At 39.5% G+C, this 19,515-nt stretch overlaps 1 protein-coding gene across 2 annotated transcripts in view; it reads left to right on the forward strand.

The window, feature by feature from the left end:
* Positions 1-19,515, forward strand: part of galnt14 (UDP-N-acetyl-alpha-D-galactosamine:polypeptide N-acetylgalactosaminyltransferase 14 (GalNAc-T14)) — a 202,816-nt gene that overhangs the window by 107,537 nt on the left and 75,764 nt on the right. For both annotated transcript variants that reach the window (XM_033648965.2, XM_033648966.2), the window contains exon 3: positions 15,271-15,369. In XM_033648965.2, the coding sequence (XP_033504856.2) occupies positions 15,271-15,369 (99 nt within the window). The remainder of the gene's footprint in view (positions 1-15,270; positions 15,370-19,515) is intronic.

Consider the following 19,515-nt stretch of genomic DNA (forward strand, 5'->3'; position numbering starts at 1 on the left):
CTAGCTTTTGTTTGAAAACTAGAGTCGGCAAAAAAAAGTTGTTTAGCATTTCCCATGAGTCTTTAGCGTAGATAGAAGGCATTAGCTCAGAGGGCTAACTTGGCTTGTTTACTATATTATATTAAATATACATATTGAACAGCCAAATCTAGTTGAACTGACATAATTTTCGGGTACAGCGCTAGATTCTTTGAAATCAGTTGTTTTTAAAATTGATACAGTATCATAAAACATAGCATCATGATACTGAAGTGAATCAGTATTTTCTTACACCCCGTAAAAGCACTGGTATCTGTAGTAGTTGTAGTGATAGTCGTAGCAGGCTATTTAGTGTTAGTACAAAAGCTGTATTAGTCGTGATTGAAGCAGCAGCAGTGGTAATGTATTGGCAGTGGTGTTAAAAGCAGTAGTAGTAGCAGTAGTCATAATATTTCTTGTAGCAGTAGCCATAGAGGGCTGTCACACATTCTCAAAAAACAGATACAAATACTACTGGGTATTGAAGTAATGAAAGTAGCCTTAGCAGTAGCTGCAGTTCTAGAAGCAGTAGTTGTGCTTGTAGTTGTTTTAGAATTTGTATAAATAGCTGTAGTAGTAGGAAAGTAATTGCAGTAGTTGTAGTAAGTAACATGAGTATCAGTTGTAGAAGGGATAGTAGCACACTTTACTTAATAACAGATGTTAAGTTGCAACGGTAACTTCATAAGATGCACATTCTCTCCTCCACACAGGGAATTTGAAGCTTCACAGCAGCAGGTACAAAAATAATGTAGTATAGATAAAATACCGCACACATTAAAAGCATCTACTTCACTATATCACCATATTAGTATCACAGGTATTCATTTGATACAGCAGCTTGGCTCTGCTTTAAACCGGTTGCCAAAATCCCAGTGAAGAATGTTCTCATGGGATTCCTTTCATGGCACAGATACCCACTCATGTGTGCTGTCTGTCTGCAAAGTTTCTTCAAAGAGCTTTACTTACATAACAATATGAAACAGAAAGAAAAGAAAGACGGCTAACTAGATCCCACAAGAGGTGGAAGAGAAAATAAGAGATCGCAGAGAGACTGGTTTAGCGCCTTTGTGTCTTCGGCCAATTAAACCGCCAAAAATACCTGTAGCGTCAGAGATGGTGCAGGTTGTATATGCATACAACATATGATACAACAGGTAATTTCATGTTCTTCAGTGTTTGGATAATTTAGACATCTTTTGTTTCAACACTGCATGCATCAATTATATCAATTAAACACCTCCACATATACAAACTTACCTTCACATATAGACCCACTAAAAAGTGCGCCACCACTCACAATATGTGTATATATATGACAACATGCACCAACCCAAATTCATGAAATATGTATTCTCACAAGTATGAATACCTATGCATAAACACTGATGCTGCACACACATAGAGTCAGAGGCAGTCAGAGTTGTGGAACTGTAAAGCATGAATATATAAGTAGCACAGGGGTGAAGCATCTCTCCCAGCAGTTCCAGCCTCATGTTTTTTAAACAGTCAGAAAACTCTGGAAAACACAAGCCTCTCTCGCTCCGCTGGGGGATCGCAGCAGCACTAACAAGGAACCAGAGGAGCCCCGGGAGTTGTTAAAATAAAAAAGCATCCTATCTTCTGTCGTAACTGAAAATCTCTGCCTTTATTCATCTCTGACACTCCCCTTTCCCTTTCTTAACTCCACTAATAACAACTAGTCCTCAAGTTTTGCTTGGCTCTGAAGCCATCATGCGTCTACTCTTTAAGTCGTTTTTAGCACTCTCGCCGTGGGGATCATCGTCTCTCTCAGGTTTGCCTGTTGGAGCGACCTAAACGAGCCCTCCTGGGTGACAGCGTTCTCTTTTTAATCTGACAGTGGGTGTTGGAGTTGGTTTGGATGATGTTCTCCCTCTTTAGTCTTCGCTAGGATTTGCAGTATGTGTGACAATCACGCCCCCTCCTCAGCTAAATTTAGTTGCTTTATGGCATACTGTCAAAACAAAAAGAAAAGTTTTAAAAAAGATCACGATGGAAATAAAACAAATCCTGAACTAATTTGGAGCGTTTGATTCCATGTGTGATTTGCTGACTGCATAATGTCACCTAAACATTTTATTCATTTATTCATTTTAAGTTTCATATTTTTATTTGAACAACAAAGGCATAAAATGACGACACTCACAGAAACAAAAAACAACATACAGGGTGTCTCTTGGTGAAATCCTTTTAAAAGGATCAGATCAGAGTCTGCAGTCAAATCTGTTTACTTGGCCTAATTTAGCTCACATCAGAAAGAATATTTAACTGTTGTGATAATGCAGCAGGACAGTTGTAGAGTGATGATAATGAAGCATCCAAAATGAGATCTCCTACTTTTTAAAAGCCATGACACTTCTGATGACTTTTCTGACAACTTTACCATCATTGTCTAAATCCTGATGTGCGAGTGTCAGCAAGTAAGAGTCTAAATCATTTTAAAGAAAGTGCTGTACTCTGATTTTGAATGAAATAGCTTCCTCGGGTTTGTTCTTTGTTGTACCCTCACTGGCCTAACTTAACGACTGGGTTAGATTACACAAGTTTGACAAACCGGTGGCTCAGGTTATACTTTTTAGCAAACTGTATAGTTGGCATTAATGTCAGTTTGAGAAACTGTTCTACCACAAAAGTCATACAGATCAGTTGAATTCAGTTCAAATCAGGGACCTTAAACTTTCCTGACAAGCAATTTCACTTGGTACGAAAGTAGCATGGCATTGCTAGGACATCAGGGTCGATGGTCAGGTTTACACAAACTGAGTGCTACCAACAGTTTACGGGGAACTAATGTTTTTTTCAGCCTGGGCCCTACTTTCCGAACTACTTTTGTCTAAATGAGTGATAGGATGTTCAATATTTGACATTTCTCCAGTATGAAGCTCGGGCTGACCTGCCTGCAGCCCGTGGACACACGCTATATTAAATAAATAGGGCACTCAGACAGCGTCAAACAATGTCAAAATACGTCCACTAAAAGTGCATTTTTTTTACACAGATAGGCTTGGATTGTTAGTATAATTATCCGACAACATTACAGAAAGGAGAAATTAACGTATGTGTTTACCTTTAGCTGGATTCGGACATGTTCCTCTGCCTGTTGCTGCTCCCTGTCTCTCCTTGTTCGCTCTTCAGTTTCAACAGTTTACATGTATACCACTTCGCTCTTCAATTTCAACAGTTTACATGTATACCACTTCCACGTGGAAGTGGTATACATGTAAACATCATCTGAAAGCTGGGAGCTGAAGATTAATTTGAGCTCAACACTGTGTCAAGTTTTTGTAGTTCTGAATATATAATAAACATTGTGTTTTGATTAGACGCCTATTCAAACTTTGAAAGTTTAGAGTGTATGGGGGCTTAGAACGTTATAATGGAAGTGTATGATGGCTATTCCATGCTCCATTATTTCTCACAAATGGGTGCATTCAGTTTCAGTTGATACCATTTGTTACAGTTTTGGTGCTAAATTTAAGATTTAAGATTGTGAAGATGTGATTTAAGATTTTGACCACTGGAATTGATTAGATGGTCAAAAATCCCTCTCAAATGCCACATTAAAGTCCAATTCAGACCAAAGATTTGCCACGAGACAAAACCATTTTAGAACGTTGCAGAGACATTGCGGCTGATGGTGTCACCTGCAACTCAGCTGGTCAAATCGCTGACGACGTCACCTGTTTCTACATCCAGTTGGCTTGTAGTAAAGTCCATTGGTCAAGTCAAAAAGACAGCAGACGGCGTGTTCGCTTGCCGTGGCAAGTGCTCTGCCCCCGTTGAGATGGTCTCACTACAATGAAATGGTTAACATACCCAATCCATGTAATTCTAACACTGGTTAGGGAGATAGATATTACATATTTTTTAATAATAAGTATAATTAATATTAGATAAATAGATATTGAAAAAACTATCACTAGAAACTAGCATAAAGTGGGTATGTCAGTAAAGGGGAGACTTGTGGGTACCCAGAGAATCTGTTTTCATTCAGATATCTTGAGGTGAGAGATCACGGGACCCCTGTGAAAATGGCCTTGCCAGTTTTTCACTTGCTAAAATTTAGCCTAACATGGAGAGTTATTTAACCCCCTTCCTGTTAAGCTAGCATGACATGGTTGGCCCCGATGGATTCCTTAGGTCTTGTCGTTTTAAATCTCTGAAAGACAGTAATGTTGGCCAAGGGTGACGGCATCCTCAGAGTGGAAGAGGTTTAATAAGTACTCGTACCTAAATGTCACCAAGCCTAAACCATAAATCAAAAATGCTCATATGAAATCTTCTTCTAATTCTCAAATGGATTTTATTGGATGACCTATTATGATGACCTATTATGTTACGTTTAAAGGTGTGTTTTAAAAGTTCAGAGTTGCAGCGTTGTTTGTACTGTACAGTGTACTGTAGGTTTTAGGGTTTTCTAAAGTTGCAATCTGTTTTTGGCACTGTTCTGTCAGACACTTCTTTCTCCTGTATCAGGGTTAGCAAGCAGGTCTATGCCTTACATCTCTACTGAGCCTGTAGCAGCTACAAAGAACACACATCAGGTGCTGAGTAGAATTGATTTTGAGGAAATGCTTCAGAGGATCACACAGAAGGAGTCAAAGTTGAACTGACAGCAGTGTTGTCCATCAGTTGTCCTGTAAAGGGCAATACAACCAATATTTTAGACAGGACGGCAATCCCGTCTTTTAAACACATGGAAATAATTACCTCTTTACAGTCATTTAAACATAAAGTAAGTGTAGTCTCAGGCGATGTACAGCACACCACATAGAGTATTGAGAGAAATGGCACACCACCCAGATAGGGTTTCCTCTTCTTCACTCTTATAATTTCTCTTGAATAAGCAGTAATATTTAGATTTTTCTTCCTGTACTCATTTACCATGCATCTCATATGTTATTTATGTACTGCATATACTGTACAAAAATATTTTTCTAGTTATCTAACGCTGCATCTATCACATATTCATGGAATATTTCCATATCACACTACGTCCCTGAGGAAGTTTTATTTTTAGTCATTCATTCTGCCTGTTTGTAAGACAACTCCTCATACCTAAGCAGCAAACTATGTTATTTTGCTTCCCTATACAGCTCATATACACATCTTCTGCTCTGTAGCCTTTATGATTGTGGTTTGTTAAAGTGTTTGAACCATGACCAGAGCTGACATGTTTCTGGTGAGGACAGCCTCTGTTAATTGATTTCAGTAAGATCTGGTGGAAAGTTAAAGTGACACCATATAGCATTTGCGGAACAGTGGCCAAGTGAGAGTTATTTGATAATGGTACATGCTACAGTATACTGTAACAGTACTGTAAGTGGTGAAGAGTCAAAGTAATGGCAGTCACACAGCAATATCTGAAGTTTGCTCACATTTGCATACGTTAGCCATCAAGCACTAATGAAAATATCAGATTATAGACTTGTTGAAAGAAGTGGATGTAGCCACTGTGATCATGTCACCCAGTTGTTTTTGGACTACCATTTTGACGTTCTGAAGCCTTGAGTTTGGCATTTTGGCTGTCGCCATCCTGTGTTTTTGTAGCCAAAAGTGACCATATTTGAACGAGAGAACCAGAGGACACCAATGTCGTAATGATTATTCAATCACAAAAATAGTCATTCCCTAAAGCATACCCTGCTTTATTGTCTGTTTTACCAGACAGGACCATAATTTAAAAAATGAACATTATGTTGTATTTAAGAAGACTTGAAACCATAAACTCATTATCAAAATGTTTATTAAGGTAATAAAGTTGGGGCGCCCCCTGCTGGCCATTAGAAAGAGTGCAGGTTTAAAGCCCCTCTGCGTTCGCTTTACTTTTTAGAGCCAGAAAAAAAACCTTGTACCAGACCAAGTAAGGCTGTATAAGCAAAACCACTGAGTGTATTGAACTGAATTAACTGAGGTGTGCTTTCTTGCTTATGAATTCAACTTTTTATTTGTAAGAGAAAGTTTGTTATGTCATCATATAAAACTTGCATAGTCTTGTTTTAACGCAGTAATTAGATTTTTGTGTTGATCCAACAGATCTACTGAGATGCAGTGCAACGAGAATTGAAGTTTCAGTGTGCCTTAATCTGTTTATATGGGTCTGCGTGTGAGTTCTGGGAGTTAGCGACATTGTGATAGACTTCATAAAAGTAGAAAATAAACTCAAACTTTGACTTTGGCAGCAGAATACAGAGAATATGAGGGCAAAGCCTGGTCAGGTTTTTTTCTTTTGCAGAATACATACACTCCTTCTCTCCTTTTGGGGATTTAACCTGCTTCAATTAAAATTGTTGAATCCACTGAACTATTCATTTGAGCTATTCATTCATTGGAGTCATTGGCTTGGAAATTTTCCTAATGGAATTTTCCAGTAAAAGAAGAAATGAGGTATTATCAACTGTCCCTCGCTGTCTCCTTTTTCTTTTCTTTTCTTTCTCTCAATCAAGAGAAGAGAAATCCCTTGCTCCCTCATTCACCAGCTGTGTGTGCAAGTGTGTGTGTGTGTGTGTGTGTGCGCGCGCGCGTGCGTGTGTGTGTGTGTGTATATATAAATATGTAAATGGATGTTGCCTAACCAGCCAAAACTAGGCCATCTTCTCCTCTGTGAACACCTGAATAGAAGCGAGACAGAGATAGTGGGAAGAGAAAGAAAGGCCAGAGGTGAAAAGCTTACCAAAATATCTTACTCCAGCAGGCGTGCTGCAACTTTGCCCAGCTTAAACTGACATTGTTTCATATCACGCTGGCCAAGTAAAAACAAAATGATATTTTACTTCCAGTTGCACATGTTTATTTTGAAGATTTTCACATTGAAAAAAAAAGTGATACTTTCCTAAGTCGCCTTTTTGTATTATCTTTTCAGTGTGTACTGTATTTGCACACTGTAAGCACTTTTCCATTTTCTATTTTTGCATGTGAATTCCACTACTCATGCATAGTTTGCAAATATACACAGGATGACACCAGGACCCAGGAAATTAAGAAAATTGAATTCAAAGAGAAGAAATCAATATCCTGTTAGCCACATGCTAATGACCTGAGCTGTTTTTCAAGTCGTTAGTGAGTCAAATACCAAGTAGGCCTAAGTTCAGTCTTACTGTTTCAGACTACTGGCCTTTGCTGCTAAGTCACATATTCAGGGAATCAAGTGAAATAGAGTCTTAATTGTTGTGATTCATGTTAAATTCAGTCTCAAGTCTACAGCTCTTCCAAAGGCTAGCAAGTCAGATCAACATTATCACATTTGACACAATGGCTTTTTCTCTCAGTTATAGTTTTAATTATCATTTAAATGTTTGTGGCTGGCAAAGTTATTGTAAGTCAAAGGAAAACAGCTATAACCTCACAGAGGACGGAAATGACTGAAAATGTAGAACCACCCATATCTTCCAAATTTCATCCAATCTTTGTGACCCCAAAGATGACAATAAACATGTGCACCGTTTTCAAATAACTGGAAAATATACTTTAAACTTATAAAACTAATTATTTTTGTGGATTTTACAATGCTTGGTAGAGAATAACCTTCACCAGAAAAACTGCTGCATTGGTTGTTTGGTCCAACAAAAGAGCAGTTCCTCAAGACTTCTCATGAAGGAGGGTTGGAGTGAATGGTTAGTTTTATAAAGCATGTGCCCTTGACACAAATTTGTGTCTTCTAGGATAGCAAATGCATGACCCACCCTACTCTTTTTCTGATTGGCTAGTATTTGTTGCCTTGGTTGGTTGGGTTGGTTAGGTTTAGGCAGAGGAGCAGGATTGGTTAGGGTAAGAATTATACTGTAAGCCAATCAGAGGCAGAGTAAGACAGAGTAGGGCGGGTCATGCCTTTGCTATGAAATGATCATTTCTGTCCTTGACACTGGAAACAGCTGTTCACATCCTGTTTCTTACCAATTGGTTTCTTCCAGCCGTGAAAATTCACAAAACCAACCATAACCAAGCAGTTTTACTTCCATAAACGTTATCAAAACTGAATCAGACCATAGCATATTTTAAAAGACAATTAAAACTGATGTTTCCTGGTGATAGACATTCCGGATCAGGAATTGCTCTTATGGGTTATTCTGGAAAGCAATGGCAAACAACCTTTCCTTTGTTAAGGCAGAGGTTTGATGTAGAGGTGGAAGCATTTAGCTCTTTTGTGAGAGAATTTACTCCCAAACCAGTGCTGTAACTCACTACTCAGTTACATTAACTCCAAGTCGTTTTGTCTTTATGTTTCCAGCCTTTCAGCCACAAGCGAGACAAAGCTGGACAAAGAAAACAAGAGGAAACTGAGAGACAGAGAGAGGGTGAGGCAGGGCACAGGGAGACAGAGAGAAAGTGAGGAGAGAGGGAATAAAAAAAGCTGAGAGGCAGAACAAGTGAAGGACGGAGCGGGAGGAGAGCTTTAGAGGTGTTAATCAGAGGCTGCAGGTAGGGAGGTACTGCGTGTGTGTGTGTGTGGGTGTGTGAGAAAAGGTCTGACACTATCTCAGGGCTACATCAGTGGCCATTAGTATTTTGTAGCACGAACACACACTTTGACAGGTCTGCTGCACCGCCCGCAGAGAGGGACTGTGCGTGTGTGTTGACCTCTCCTTTCATGTGTTTATCTCACCTCCACATGAACTTTGATGAGCCACCACACACACACACACACACACACACACAGATAAACAACATCAACTCCTCAAATGGCTCTGCTCATCAAATATGAATGATTTTCACACCATCTGGACAGAAATACAGTAAACACTCATCTCTCTTCTCTTATTTTTCGTCTTTCGCGTCTCCTACAGTATCCTTTATTGTCACCATCTTTTCCTCTTCTTTTCCTTTCCCACTTTCTCCTTTTGCTCTTCTCTTTCTTTTCTTTGCTTCTTTGTCTCCTCCATGTTTCCATCTCCTCTTCTTATCTTCATTTCCTGTCTATTACCAACCTGTGGGCAGTTTGGAGACATGCACTTTTGAAATGGGCTTTAAAGTAGGTAGTGTTGTGTATTCTGGGAGATGCTGAAGGTGCTTCTGATTACTAGTGAAAGATAAAGTCTAAATTATACTTCCAGGGTTATGCACCTATGCATTCTGTGTGGTGGGCACCTCTTGCACGGGCCAAACTTACACTACAGCGGTTTGCACATAGCATGTAACAACAACAGATCAAAACTTGCTATTGAAGTTTGCGTAACTTAACCTCCACTGAGCTCCACAACAATCCTCTATTTCCCTATGCATGATAAAAGGGAGAAGCCAGGATCGCTTTAAATAAAATTTAGAATAGGGATCATACAAGTAATGATATCGTCTAACTTGCTCCGCTAGCCACTGTTCCATGCTCTAGTTGTTTTTATAATGGATGTGAGGTACTTCTCTGGAAATCCCACCCTCAGGCCCTGATGTCCAGTCAGACTTCTTCAGCGTTTGCGGTGCCTGCCACATAGACACATTTTTCAGGAGGTGCACATCTCTGCTGCTCTCTGCGAACTCTGCAAATCATCTTTGTCGCTCTGCAGAAGCTTTTCCGCAGAAAATTAGACACAGCAGTTTCTCCTCTGGTTTTCATTGAGTAGTTGTGTTTGTTTTTTGTTTGTATCTTCAGATTCCTCTGTGGTATTTATGGTAGTGTTGTACTCAAGAAGATAGAAACATGATCAGTGATAGCTACTCTCTTTCATGTATTTTGACACTTTTCTCTTTTCCTTCTCCTGGTGTCATTTTATCTCCTCACCTTAAGCCAAATTGCCAGAATAAATATTAGCATTGTTCATCTCTGCAAAGCATGGATATGTGACATTTCTACATTGCATATGTAGCAGATATGCTGAAACTTTCTATTTATTTATGTTTCCGTTTTCAAATTTTCGTTGCTTTTGTCACTACAAACATGGCTGGCAATGTCCTGAATCCTTGTGAAAAAAATACCTGCTTTTTTTGGTCTCGAACAGTGGGCCCCTGTTGTCTACTGCTTAGCAGCCATCTTGCCTAACTGAGCTCTTAAACACGTAATCTATGTAACTTTAGACATGTTGATATGATACATGTGAAACTTCAAATGTAACCTGTCTGTGGTTTGCAGGAACATAAAGTGCCAACATTTTATTCTGGCGACAGCGCTGATATCTTCTCTCAATGTTTCTACTTCCTCTTTCCTTCCTATCTCACACCTGTTTTCCATTTCCTCTTTGTTTATCTCTTTTCTTTGTTGGTATTCTCCTCCCTTTTTCTACATTTAACCCTCGTTTCATTTACCTTTCTTCTCCGGTATTCTTTCTCACTGTCTTTTTTTCTTTTATTCATTGTGCAGACATTTTTTCTCCTTGTCCTTCCTCCCTAGCATTTGTTTTCTCCTCTCCTTTTACCCTTTTTTGTTTCCGTTCCCCAAACACTTCTCTTTCTAATCCCTATTTCTCTCATCCTCGCCTCTTCTTTTCCTGAACTTTTTTTCTTTCTCCTCTTCTCTCCTACATTTTCCCCCTGTTCATGTCTCTTCTCCTCTTCCATCTCCTTTATTTACCCCTTTCTTCTGAATTTTTGCCACTCCTCTTCTCTCTTTCTCTTTCCTCACCCCTGTCTCATCATGGCACTCTCCTTACTCCTCATCCTCACACCTCTCTCTTTTCCGCATCTTTTCCCTTCATACATCCTCTTCAAATCTCTCTTCTCTTCCCCTTTCTCATATTTGCTCCTACCCTCTCACCTCCCTTTTATCTTCCTGCCATTCTTCTTCTCACCTCCTCTTCTCTCTATTCAATCTTTAAACCTCCTCTTACTTCCTTTTTTTGACTCCTCTTCTTCCCTCCATCATTATTTACCCGTCTTCCCTTTTTCCTGCTTTCCCTATTCTCTTCTTGATCTGTTTTTCCCTTCTCCCATATTTCCTCTCGTTTCCTTCCTTCCTGGTGTGTGTGCTCTCTTGAGCTTTGATGTATCAGGAAGTTAACACACACACACACACACACACACACACACACACACACACACACTAACATACATGCGCTCAGGGAGTATGGAAGCTTGTTCATATCAGCTCCAACATCAGTCATCTGTCAGCACAACTTTTATCTGTACATCTCTGTCTGTCTCTCTCTCTGCCTGTCTGTCACTGTGTCTCTCTGCCTCGTTCGGTCTTCTCTCTCTCACACACACACAAACACACACACACACACACTCACACATACAGCAGCAGCGGCTCGTCTTTATCTTCTCATCGTTCCTCTCTGGTAGAGCTGCTGAATAAATCAACTGCAGAAAAACCAGAGATGGAGACGAGGAGATAGAGGGATGGAGGAGGCAGAGAGGGGCATGATGGGATATGATATGACAAATATATACAGTGTATATTCCTATTCTCACTTGGAGAAAGATGGAAACAACGGAAAGGCAAAGAAGAACGGGAGATGGGAGGGAGCAATGAAAGACAGAAAGAAATCTGAATGCAAAGTGACAACAGCCTGCTGGCAGCCTGCTCTGGCCTTCAATTTAAAGAACCTCGGGTTTCTAAAGTGTGTGTGTGTGTGTGTGTGTGTGTTTAAAACTCACAATCTGTGCCATTATCAAAGTATGATAGGAATAAGGAAAATACAAAGACAAGGAATTTGAAGTGAGAGAGGTGACCAAAATAGAGGGTGAAAGACAAAACAATAAGGAAAGTGAAAGAAAGGATGGATGAAAGGAAAGAAAAAGATGAAAGAGAAAGAGAGAAAAGAATAAATTGAAAGGAAGACAGTCAGAATCATGATTAGTGTTGGGCAATCATATTACTTTTTCCACTAACAAATAGTGTAACTATTTACTAATAAGATGTCAGTGATAATATTACAGTTATCACAGACCAAACAACTCATTACTTGTGTTATCACATCACTACTGACTTGAAATACAGCAATCACATCAGTCGACTAATTTTAGTAATTGTCGTACTGTGCATGCACGTCATAAAGCAGCAAGCTAGTTGAAAACACTTACCATAGCAGCTGGAAATATTCCCATTACTATAATTTTGTCAGAAGGAAAGATGACAAGAACACGGCTGCTGCAGGTAGTCGGACTAAAACTCTTTCTACTACAAAAATACACGTTCTCAAACCTCCGGTCTGAAACACCTCGGCTACTGTGACCAACAGCACAACAATGTGAAGCTCCAGAAAATACACCCTACCAAAGGTGAACCTTCTCAACCGCAGAGGTCGGCTGTAGCCCTACACTGGCTAAACAACCACAACTGGATTTTACTGGTGGACAGTTGCAGCTACAAAGAAGTGATGATGCTTGTGGCTGGATATGTGGTGGATGTAATGTTAAACCATGAGTGACTCTCAATCTTTCAGGCAGAACCTTGGGAAAATACTGGTTTCAGGCAACAGAAAACCCCAGGTATAAAAAAGGTTTCTAGCCTTTGCTACACTTACTGCTGACTACCTCGACATTCACATAAAGACACATCTGAATTTTGGGAAGATACACAATTACCAATTTTATGGGGTGTAATGGAAAACTAATATAACGAGTAGTGTAACAAATTACTGTTGGCAGGGAGTAATAAGTAAAGTAATATTATTACTTTGTAAGAGTAAGAAGCAATGAGTAATGTATTACATTTTTAGAGTAACAAGCCCAACACTGATCATGATAGATGGATAGACCGATAGAAAAGAAAGATAAGGTGAAAGACAAAAACTGAAGGAGTGAGTGTAAAGAGACAGAAGAAAATGGAGGAAGAGAGAGAGAGAGAGAGAGAGAGGGGAAGGACTGGAAGAAGTGATGGTTGCAAGGAAAATGTAGACGAAGGAAAGAAGAAAAAGAATGACACCAGGGATATTTGGATGCAATATAAAACGAAAGGAAAGACAGGAGGAGAAAGATGAGGATGAAAGAAGAGATTATGCAAAGAAAGGAAGGAAGAGCTGCCCAACAAACATCGACTTAAACTGGCCAACATGCCCTTGAGCAGGACACTGAACCCTCTCCTTGCAGCCACACTGCAATGTGCACGTTACAGCTGTAAGAGCGTGAATCATACACTTGTTTCTGATTCTTTTCTCTTTTTTTTTTTACATTCTGTAATCTGCTTTGCCGATATTGTTTCCCCACTTAATCATCATGCCTCTAAACTAAAAAAAATCAAATTGCGAGTTAATGAGGTGCTGATTGTATTATTTCACAGCCGGGTGCTCGAGTGCACTGACTGATCCTGCGTGCCGACCTGTTAATACAACAAATTAGGAGCTGAGCTTGTGTTCTAACCCTACAGCAAATCACAGGAGGTGGTTCAATGTTTGGCTCAAGGACACTTTGACTGCACACTCTGGGGGTTTTTGCAGGAGCTGAGCCATAAAATGTTGGATATTCTGAGCCAAAAATCTGTTAGAGTGCATATTCAGCAGTTGGGGAATCTAATACAGAATTATTAGAACCAACCTAACATGATACGAGCAGTGGAAGAAGAAATTACATGTATGAATTCTGGTTGGCGAAATCACAAAAACGTTTGGCCAGTTCAAACATTTTGTTGATGTCCTTTGATGTGGAAGGACAGGTTTTCTTTCCTCTGACCTACAAAAGCTAAAATCTTTCTGTGAAATATATATATATATATATATATATATATATATCTTATCTTTTTAAACCACAAAGTGTGGCAGCAACAGAGAAGAGCTTCCTGACATTTTGTCCGTGGCTTATTATAAATGTGGGTTTGTAACTTTCCAAACCTTTCTGCAAGTAAATAAGACTTTTGTGTTTGTGCCTACAAACAGCAAATCAAGCTCATCTAAGTTTAAGATTAATCTTACAACTTGTAAAATTATTTGACATTCATTTTGTTTGTCACAAGATCACAAGTGTTGTTTTAGTGCTGTATGACTCCAGGGAGAAAACAATAGTTATGTTTTTGAATGGCAGAACTCGCTACTTTTAGCCCTCTCACCTTTGGAAATGATGCTTCATATTTCATGTTTCCCCATGTTGTGCAAATACATTTGACATTTTGTATTTTTACTTTTCTGTTGGTGCAGTGTAACACAGGGCACTTTCTAACACTAACACTAACTCGTCAGTGCCTTCAATGAACAAATAATGAAACACACATTGTGAGTAGAGATTTAGGCAGCAGAGAACTATGCGTTAAGCTGGCTAATGGTGCAGTGCATTGTGTTAACTTTTACATGGACACACACACACACATTTGTGAAAGGTGAGGTTTTTAAAAATGAAGGCTAGAAGAGAGCAAGCAGCCTGTTTCTGTTTGAAAATGTCACCAATCCATCAATCTGATAGGTAAAGGCCAGTCTTCTCATTATACTGTATGTGTGTGTATGTGTGTGTGTGTGTGTGTGTGTGTGTGTGCGCCTCTGCTCTTTCAGAAGAAAAGGCTGCTGACCCAGCGAAGGCAGCACACACGCATACACTGTTATGTGGTGTATTTTAATGAGCCTCTCACTGGTTATCTGCAATTCATCTTCAACAGGTCTCGTCTGATCACTTGGTCGCACACAGCACAGAGCATCATGGCTCATTTAACACGTGGTACACACATGTCAAAACAGTTCTTTATCTTGGATTCTTAATTTCAGAACTTCTGCCAACTACATTCAATCAGAAAATGCCTAATTTGCAAAATAGTGTCTTTAATTTGACAACATATAGGGCCTTTCCCAAACCATCGCCCTCTCCCTAACCACTTCCACTCAGTTTAGTCAAGTTTACACAGAGGGTCCGCCACATTGAGTGCCCGCTCAAACCAACCAGCAAGGAGTGGAAGTAAGCTATAAAACCCTCAACCACAGAGCCTGCATTTATGCCAATTTACTGACCATGCACAACACCGTATTGTGTTCGACGCCCCATAGAAAGCTCCGTGCAGCTACCTTTACAAACGTAAACTGCTCAAACTGAGATAGACATTTATATTGTCATATAAGCATCAACATCTTAAAAGTTGAAATTATATTCAGGATACATTTTCTCTCTAGTCTCTAGAAAACAGTCACATTTATTTTATTGTGAAGTGTATATATACAGGAACTGTTGCATAAAACAAGCAGCTTATAAACAGAGTGAAAAACGAAAAGAAATGCCACTAAAGAAGCTTAGCAGTAAGTTTTAATTCTGCTTTTTAATGTATTTCTTTTCAAAATGTTGGAAGTATGACTCACTAAAATTGTGGTAACTTTACTTTAAAATCTGATATGCCTTTTATTGGATCAATGGATGTCTGATGTCACGTTCAATTATTCTCCCTCTTTGTAGGTGCACCATTCTTCATTATGACTCTGATCTTCCTCCAACTTCCATCATCATCACCTTCCACAATGAGGCCAGATCCACCCTGCTGCGCACCATCAGGAGGTAGCACGCGCGCGCGTACACACACAAACACACACACACACACACACACAACAACTTCAGATTATTTATTGTACAGCGATTGCAGAGAAGCAGTTGTGGGCAATGAAATTCTTAGATCTCAGGCTCTCTCCAACAATGCTCATTAAATATGTATAAAAAATACATTACACAGGTAAAAAATGAGACTGTAGGATATGAAATAGTGCAGAAGTTAAAATATAAGCAACAAATAAAACAAAAAAGCAAAGTTCAGCAGAAGCTCAAGACACAGCAGCAGCCCCTGGTGCCATCTTCCAATTTGAATTTTGCTTCCCTTATTCAGTTGGAAACCTGGTGTCACAGTGGTATTGTGTATAATGCATCCAACTGTAATTTTGTAATTTTATTGTAATTTTAAAGACATGGATTTGGCTCTTAATTATTTATAACACCTGAAGGGGTAAAAGGTGTAATTTTATGTTAACATTCAACGCTTGTGCATCCAAGTCTGGTTTGTATTGCCATGTACAATTTCTTTATGCAAGGAAACGATGCAGTTGGCATTGCAAATTGCAAAATATTATTGAATTCTGGCCAAATATTAGCTATCAGCATGTTTAGTTTTAAATTACCTCTGTGACTATCAGTCTTCAGAGAACCTGCTTCAGTGTAAATGTTGGCTGAAGAGCAAAGAAACACTGAGCTGCCAAAAGTTACAGTGGAAATACAGTGATGGTACGGCAAAACAAACCTTCACACACACACACACACACACACACAAACACACACACATTTACTTTGCTGACCCTCAATCTCTGAACCTTCGTTCTGTCTTTTAGTTTGATGATATCAGCAGGTTGCCGCTCGCGCATACAATACAAACAGAAACACACAAACACACACACACCTCCAGGTTTTGGCCGGGGTTCAGCTCATTATACCAGTCAGTCAGCAGGGACCGGCTACGTCTCCTCACTATCACAGAGGACATTGTGTGTTTTGTGTGCAAGTGTGTGCGTTTGTTTCTGTGAGTGTGTGTGTATCCTCCCCTTCAGCCCTTCTCAAAGCTCTGCAGTTTTCAACCAATTAAAAGACAATCTGTCTCCCTGGGCCCCTCTGCTCCCTTTGGCTCTGGCTCTCTGTCTGTAAGTGTGTGTGTGTGTGTGTGTGTGTGTGTGTGTGTGTTTGCTGGTGGTGACTTGGAGCTGGAAGTAGTTTAGCTGCCTTTTATTTTTAGTTTGTGAATTTGGAACATTTTCTCTCACCAGGATGCACAGATTCCTCTGAAGTTCCGTCACTGCTACAAACAGCGTTATTGGACATGGAAACATTTCGAGATGAACATATCTTCTATTTAAAAGATATTTATGGCAGCGATAATCCGCAGATCATGCATTCATTTTGACATTTTATGTTTGTTTTACTGCCCTTGACTGCAGATAGATATAACAAAATAATAATAGTAAAGCAAGATTTTTCCTCCTGCAGTTCTGAACACTCGCTGCTCTCTGAATGTTAAATGCTCGTTATATGTGTTATATATATCTACAGTTGGTGACAAACAGTGGAAGTGGTCGCTGCACCATACCGTTACAGCCACATGGCTGATGAGCAGTGAAAGAAAGGAGGTCTACCATGGATGTATTTTGGGATACGGTATTCTAAAATGGCATCCTCATCATTCCTATTAAAGCTGCTAATCAGATGTACATGCCAACAAAGTGGGTTGCACAAGATTTTACATCTAGATGAAAAACTGTAGCTTTTCAAAACTTCCTGGATTTAAAATGAATGTCAAGAGTAATATGTGGCCTTGTTTGCCATTGTGCCTTCTCAACAGTTTTAAATTCATGTCATTTATTACAACAACAGGGGATTTTGTGTTGCATTTTTGGAAAAATTTAGCATCAGGGCTGAAGGCAAATGTTTGCTTGAAACAGTATAGAAAAGTATGGAATTTGATTTCATTAAATTCCAGGTCTAGATGAATATGGGAAAAAAGAAAAGAGAGTATAAAACATATTTATTTCCAGATATTTCCAGACTATTGCCTTATTCTGCTCACTAAAATCTAAAATTGAGAACTCTTAAAAATAAATTTACCCTACTGAGGGTTTTTCATGGTGTCTGGTGCAGGTAGCCAGCACAGCCAAAATGTTTACCACTGTGAGTGTGCAGGCCAGAGTGACGTGAAGTATTGTGTGCAACTGAACGCACACATTCCTACGCAGAGCTGCTCTACGCCTGTACACCTGCAAAACAGCTCTGCCCCAAGTGCCTTATAACTGAACCAAACCAGGACATCCATGACCAATAACTAATTACTAAATTAATTACTCTTGACATTTTTCAAGTCATTTTTGTTTATCATTTGTAAAAGGCTAAAAAAAGGGTCGATAACGCCAATAAGGTTACTTCCTCTTTGGGCAGTGATGTATGATAATGAAACTTCAACTTTTTGCACAGGTGTGTGGACTGAACGGCTAGCTATTTGTACTCAGATGTTAAATATAATCTAAACTATCTGCAGAAAAGTCTGGAACTTTTTATGCAGTTTTGAAAAGGACAATGTGTAGGAATCCTGTTGAAACTAAAAAACTAGTTTATACACAATGTCATTCAAACTCATTGTGTAGCACACTCTGAGGGCTAATCAATTTTAGCTGTTGTAAATGGCAACACTCATTGAAAGGCCTGGCCTCATAGAGAAAGGTAATGTAATTACTTGTACAAATAGTCATAATGGCGCTAACTTTTGGACAGTCTCTCCCTGCATTTATGTTGTTGCTCTCAGTTGTGCATAAGAGAGGCAACAGAAGTCGCTCTGACTGAAGCACCAAAAAGGTGTCACACTGAAAAGGTGTGGGGAGTTGGTTTCAGATGCTATTCAGCATTTGGACAGTGTGGAACTGATTGGTTTAGCTCTCAGCTTTTGAACATTTTAGATTTTATCTATATATATTTTACTTTTCCAAGCTTTCATTTCCTGTTTTACTTCAGAGTTAAGGAGCAGCAGGTTTACAGAAAGTGTCCACTTTTAGAGTCGAGTTCTACCTGGTGTCTCCACAGGCAGACTGAAGTACTTTGGTAAAATGACAAAAAGTTAACAGTGCTACAAGAGATCACTTGACATTTACAGTTTTTCCATGAGTCAGTGGATCACACAAAGGCAGCAGCCAACAGAAATGGTTATGTAATGAGTAAAGGTCCCGTAAGAGTGGAGCAACTTGTTTGTTTGTTGAGTTTTGAAATGTTCAAAAGCTGCACATCCAACTGTTTTTTGATAGAGATGTTTGCTTTATATGGAAACAAAGTTATCAAAAATGTTGCTTTTGTAAGAATCTGAGACAGTGTTTCCTCTTCTTACATTAAGAGACAGTGAACTCACTGGTTCTGAAAGTCCCTTTATACTTGATAACTCCACAGAGAGGTCAGAGTTAGAGTTACTTGACTGGACTTGGAAGTGTTAATGCCTCCTTAAGGGCATTTAATGGACCATCATGTGGTTTTGCAGGTTTGGGCCCATTAACTACAAATTGTGTGTAATTTACGTTACTGCTGGGCCAAAGCAAACTATCAATTTTTAGATTGATTTTCCACCAGTGGTTTCAGTTTATTGCAGTGCACTACAAGATAAAACTTATAGAGACTTGAAAATGATCTAAGATATGTAATCTATCATAGTGAACAATTTTAACCTTTATTTTTTTGTTTAAGTTATATTATTGTCTTGTGGTGCTGCAGTTTTGGGCAAGGACCATTTTTAAGACTGTTCTAGGGTGTGTAAAAAAAAAATAGGAACTACCCATTGTTTTGACGGCCCAAATTCCAAAGCCATGTTCATTCATTCATTCATCTTCTAATTGCTTCAACCTCTTGAGGGTTGCGGGGGGGCTGGAGCCTATCCCAGCTGACATCGGGCGAGAGGCAGGGTACACCCTGGACAGGTCGCCAGTCTATCGCAGGGCTGGCACATAGAGACAAACAACCATTCACACTCACATTCACACCTACAGACAATTTAGAGTTATCAGTTAACCTAGTCCCCCTAGTCCTGCATGTCTTTGGACTGTGGGAGGAAGCCGGAGAGTGCCCGGAGAGAACCCACGCTGACACGGGGAGAACATGCAAACTCCGCACAGAAGGCCTCCCACACCCGGGATCGAA

This window comes from Epinephelus lanceolatus, chromosome 13, assembly GCF_041903045.1.
Source record: "Epinephelus lanceolatus isolate andai-2023 chromosome 13, ASM4190304v1, whole genome shotgun sequence".
In the NCBI taxonomy this organism is placed as follows: Eukaryota; Metazoa; Chordata; class Actinopteri; order Perciformes; family Serranidae; genus Epinephelus; species Epinephelus lanceolatus.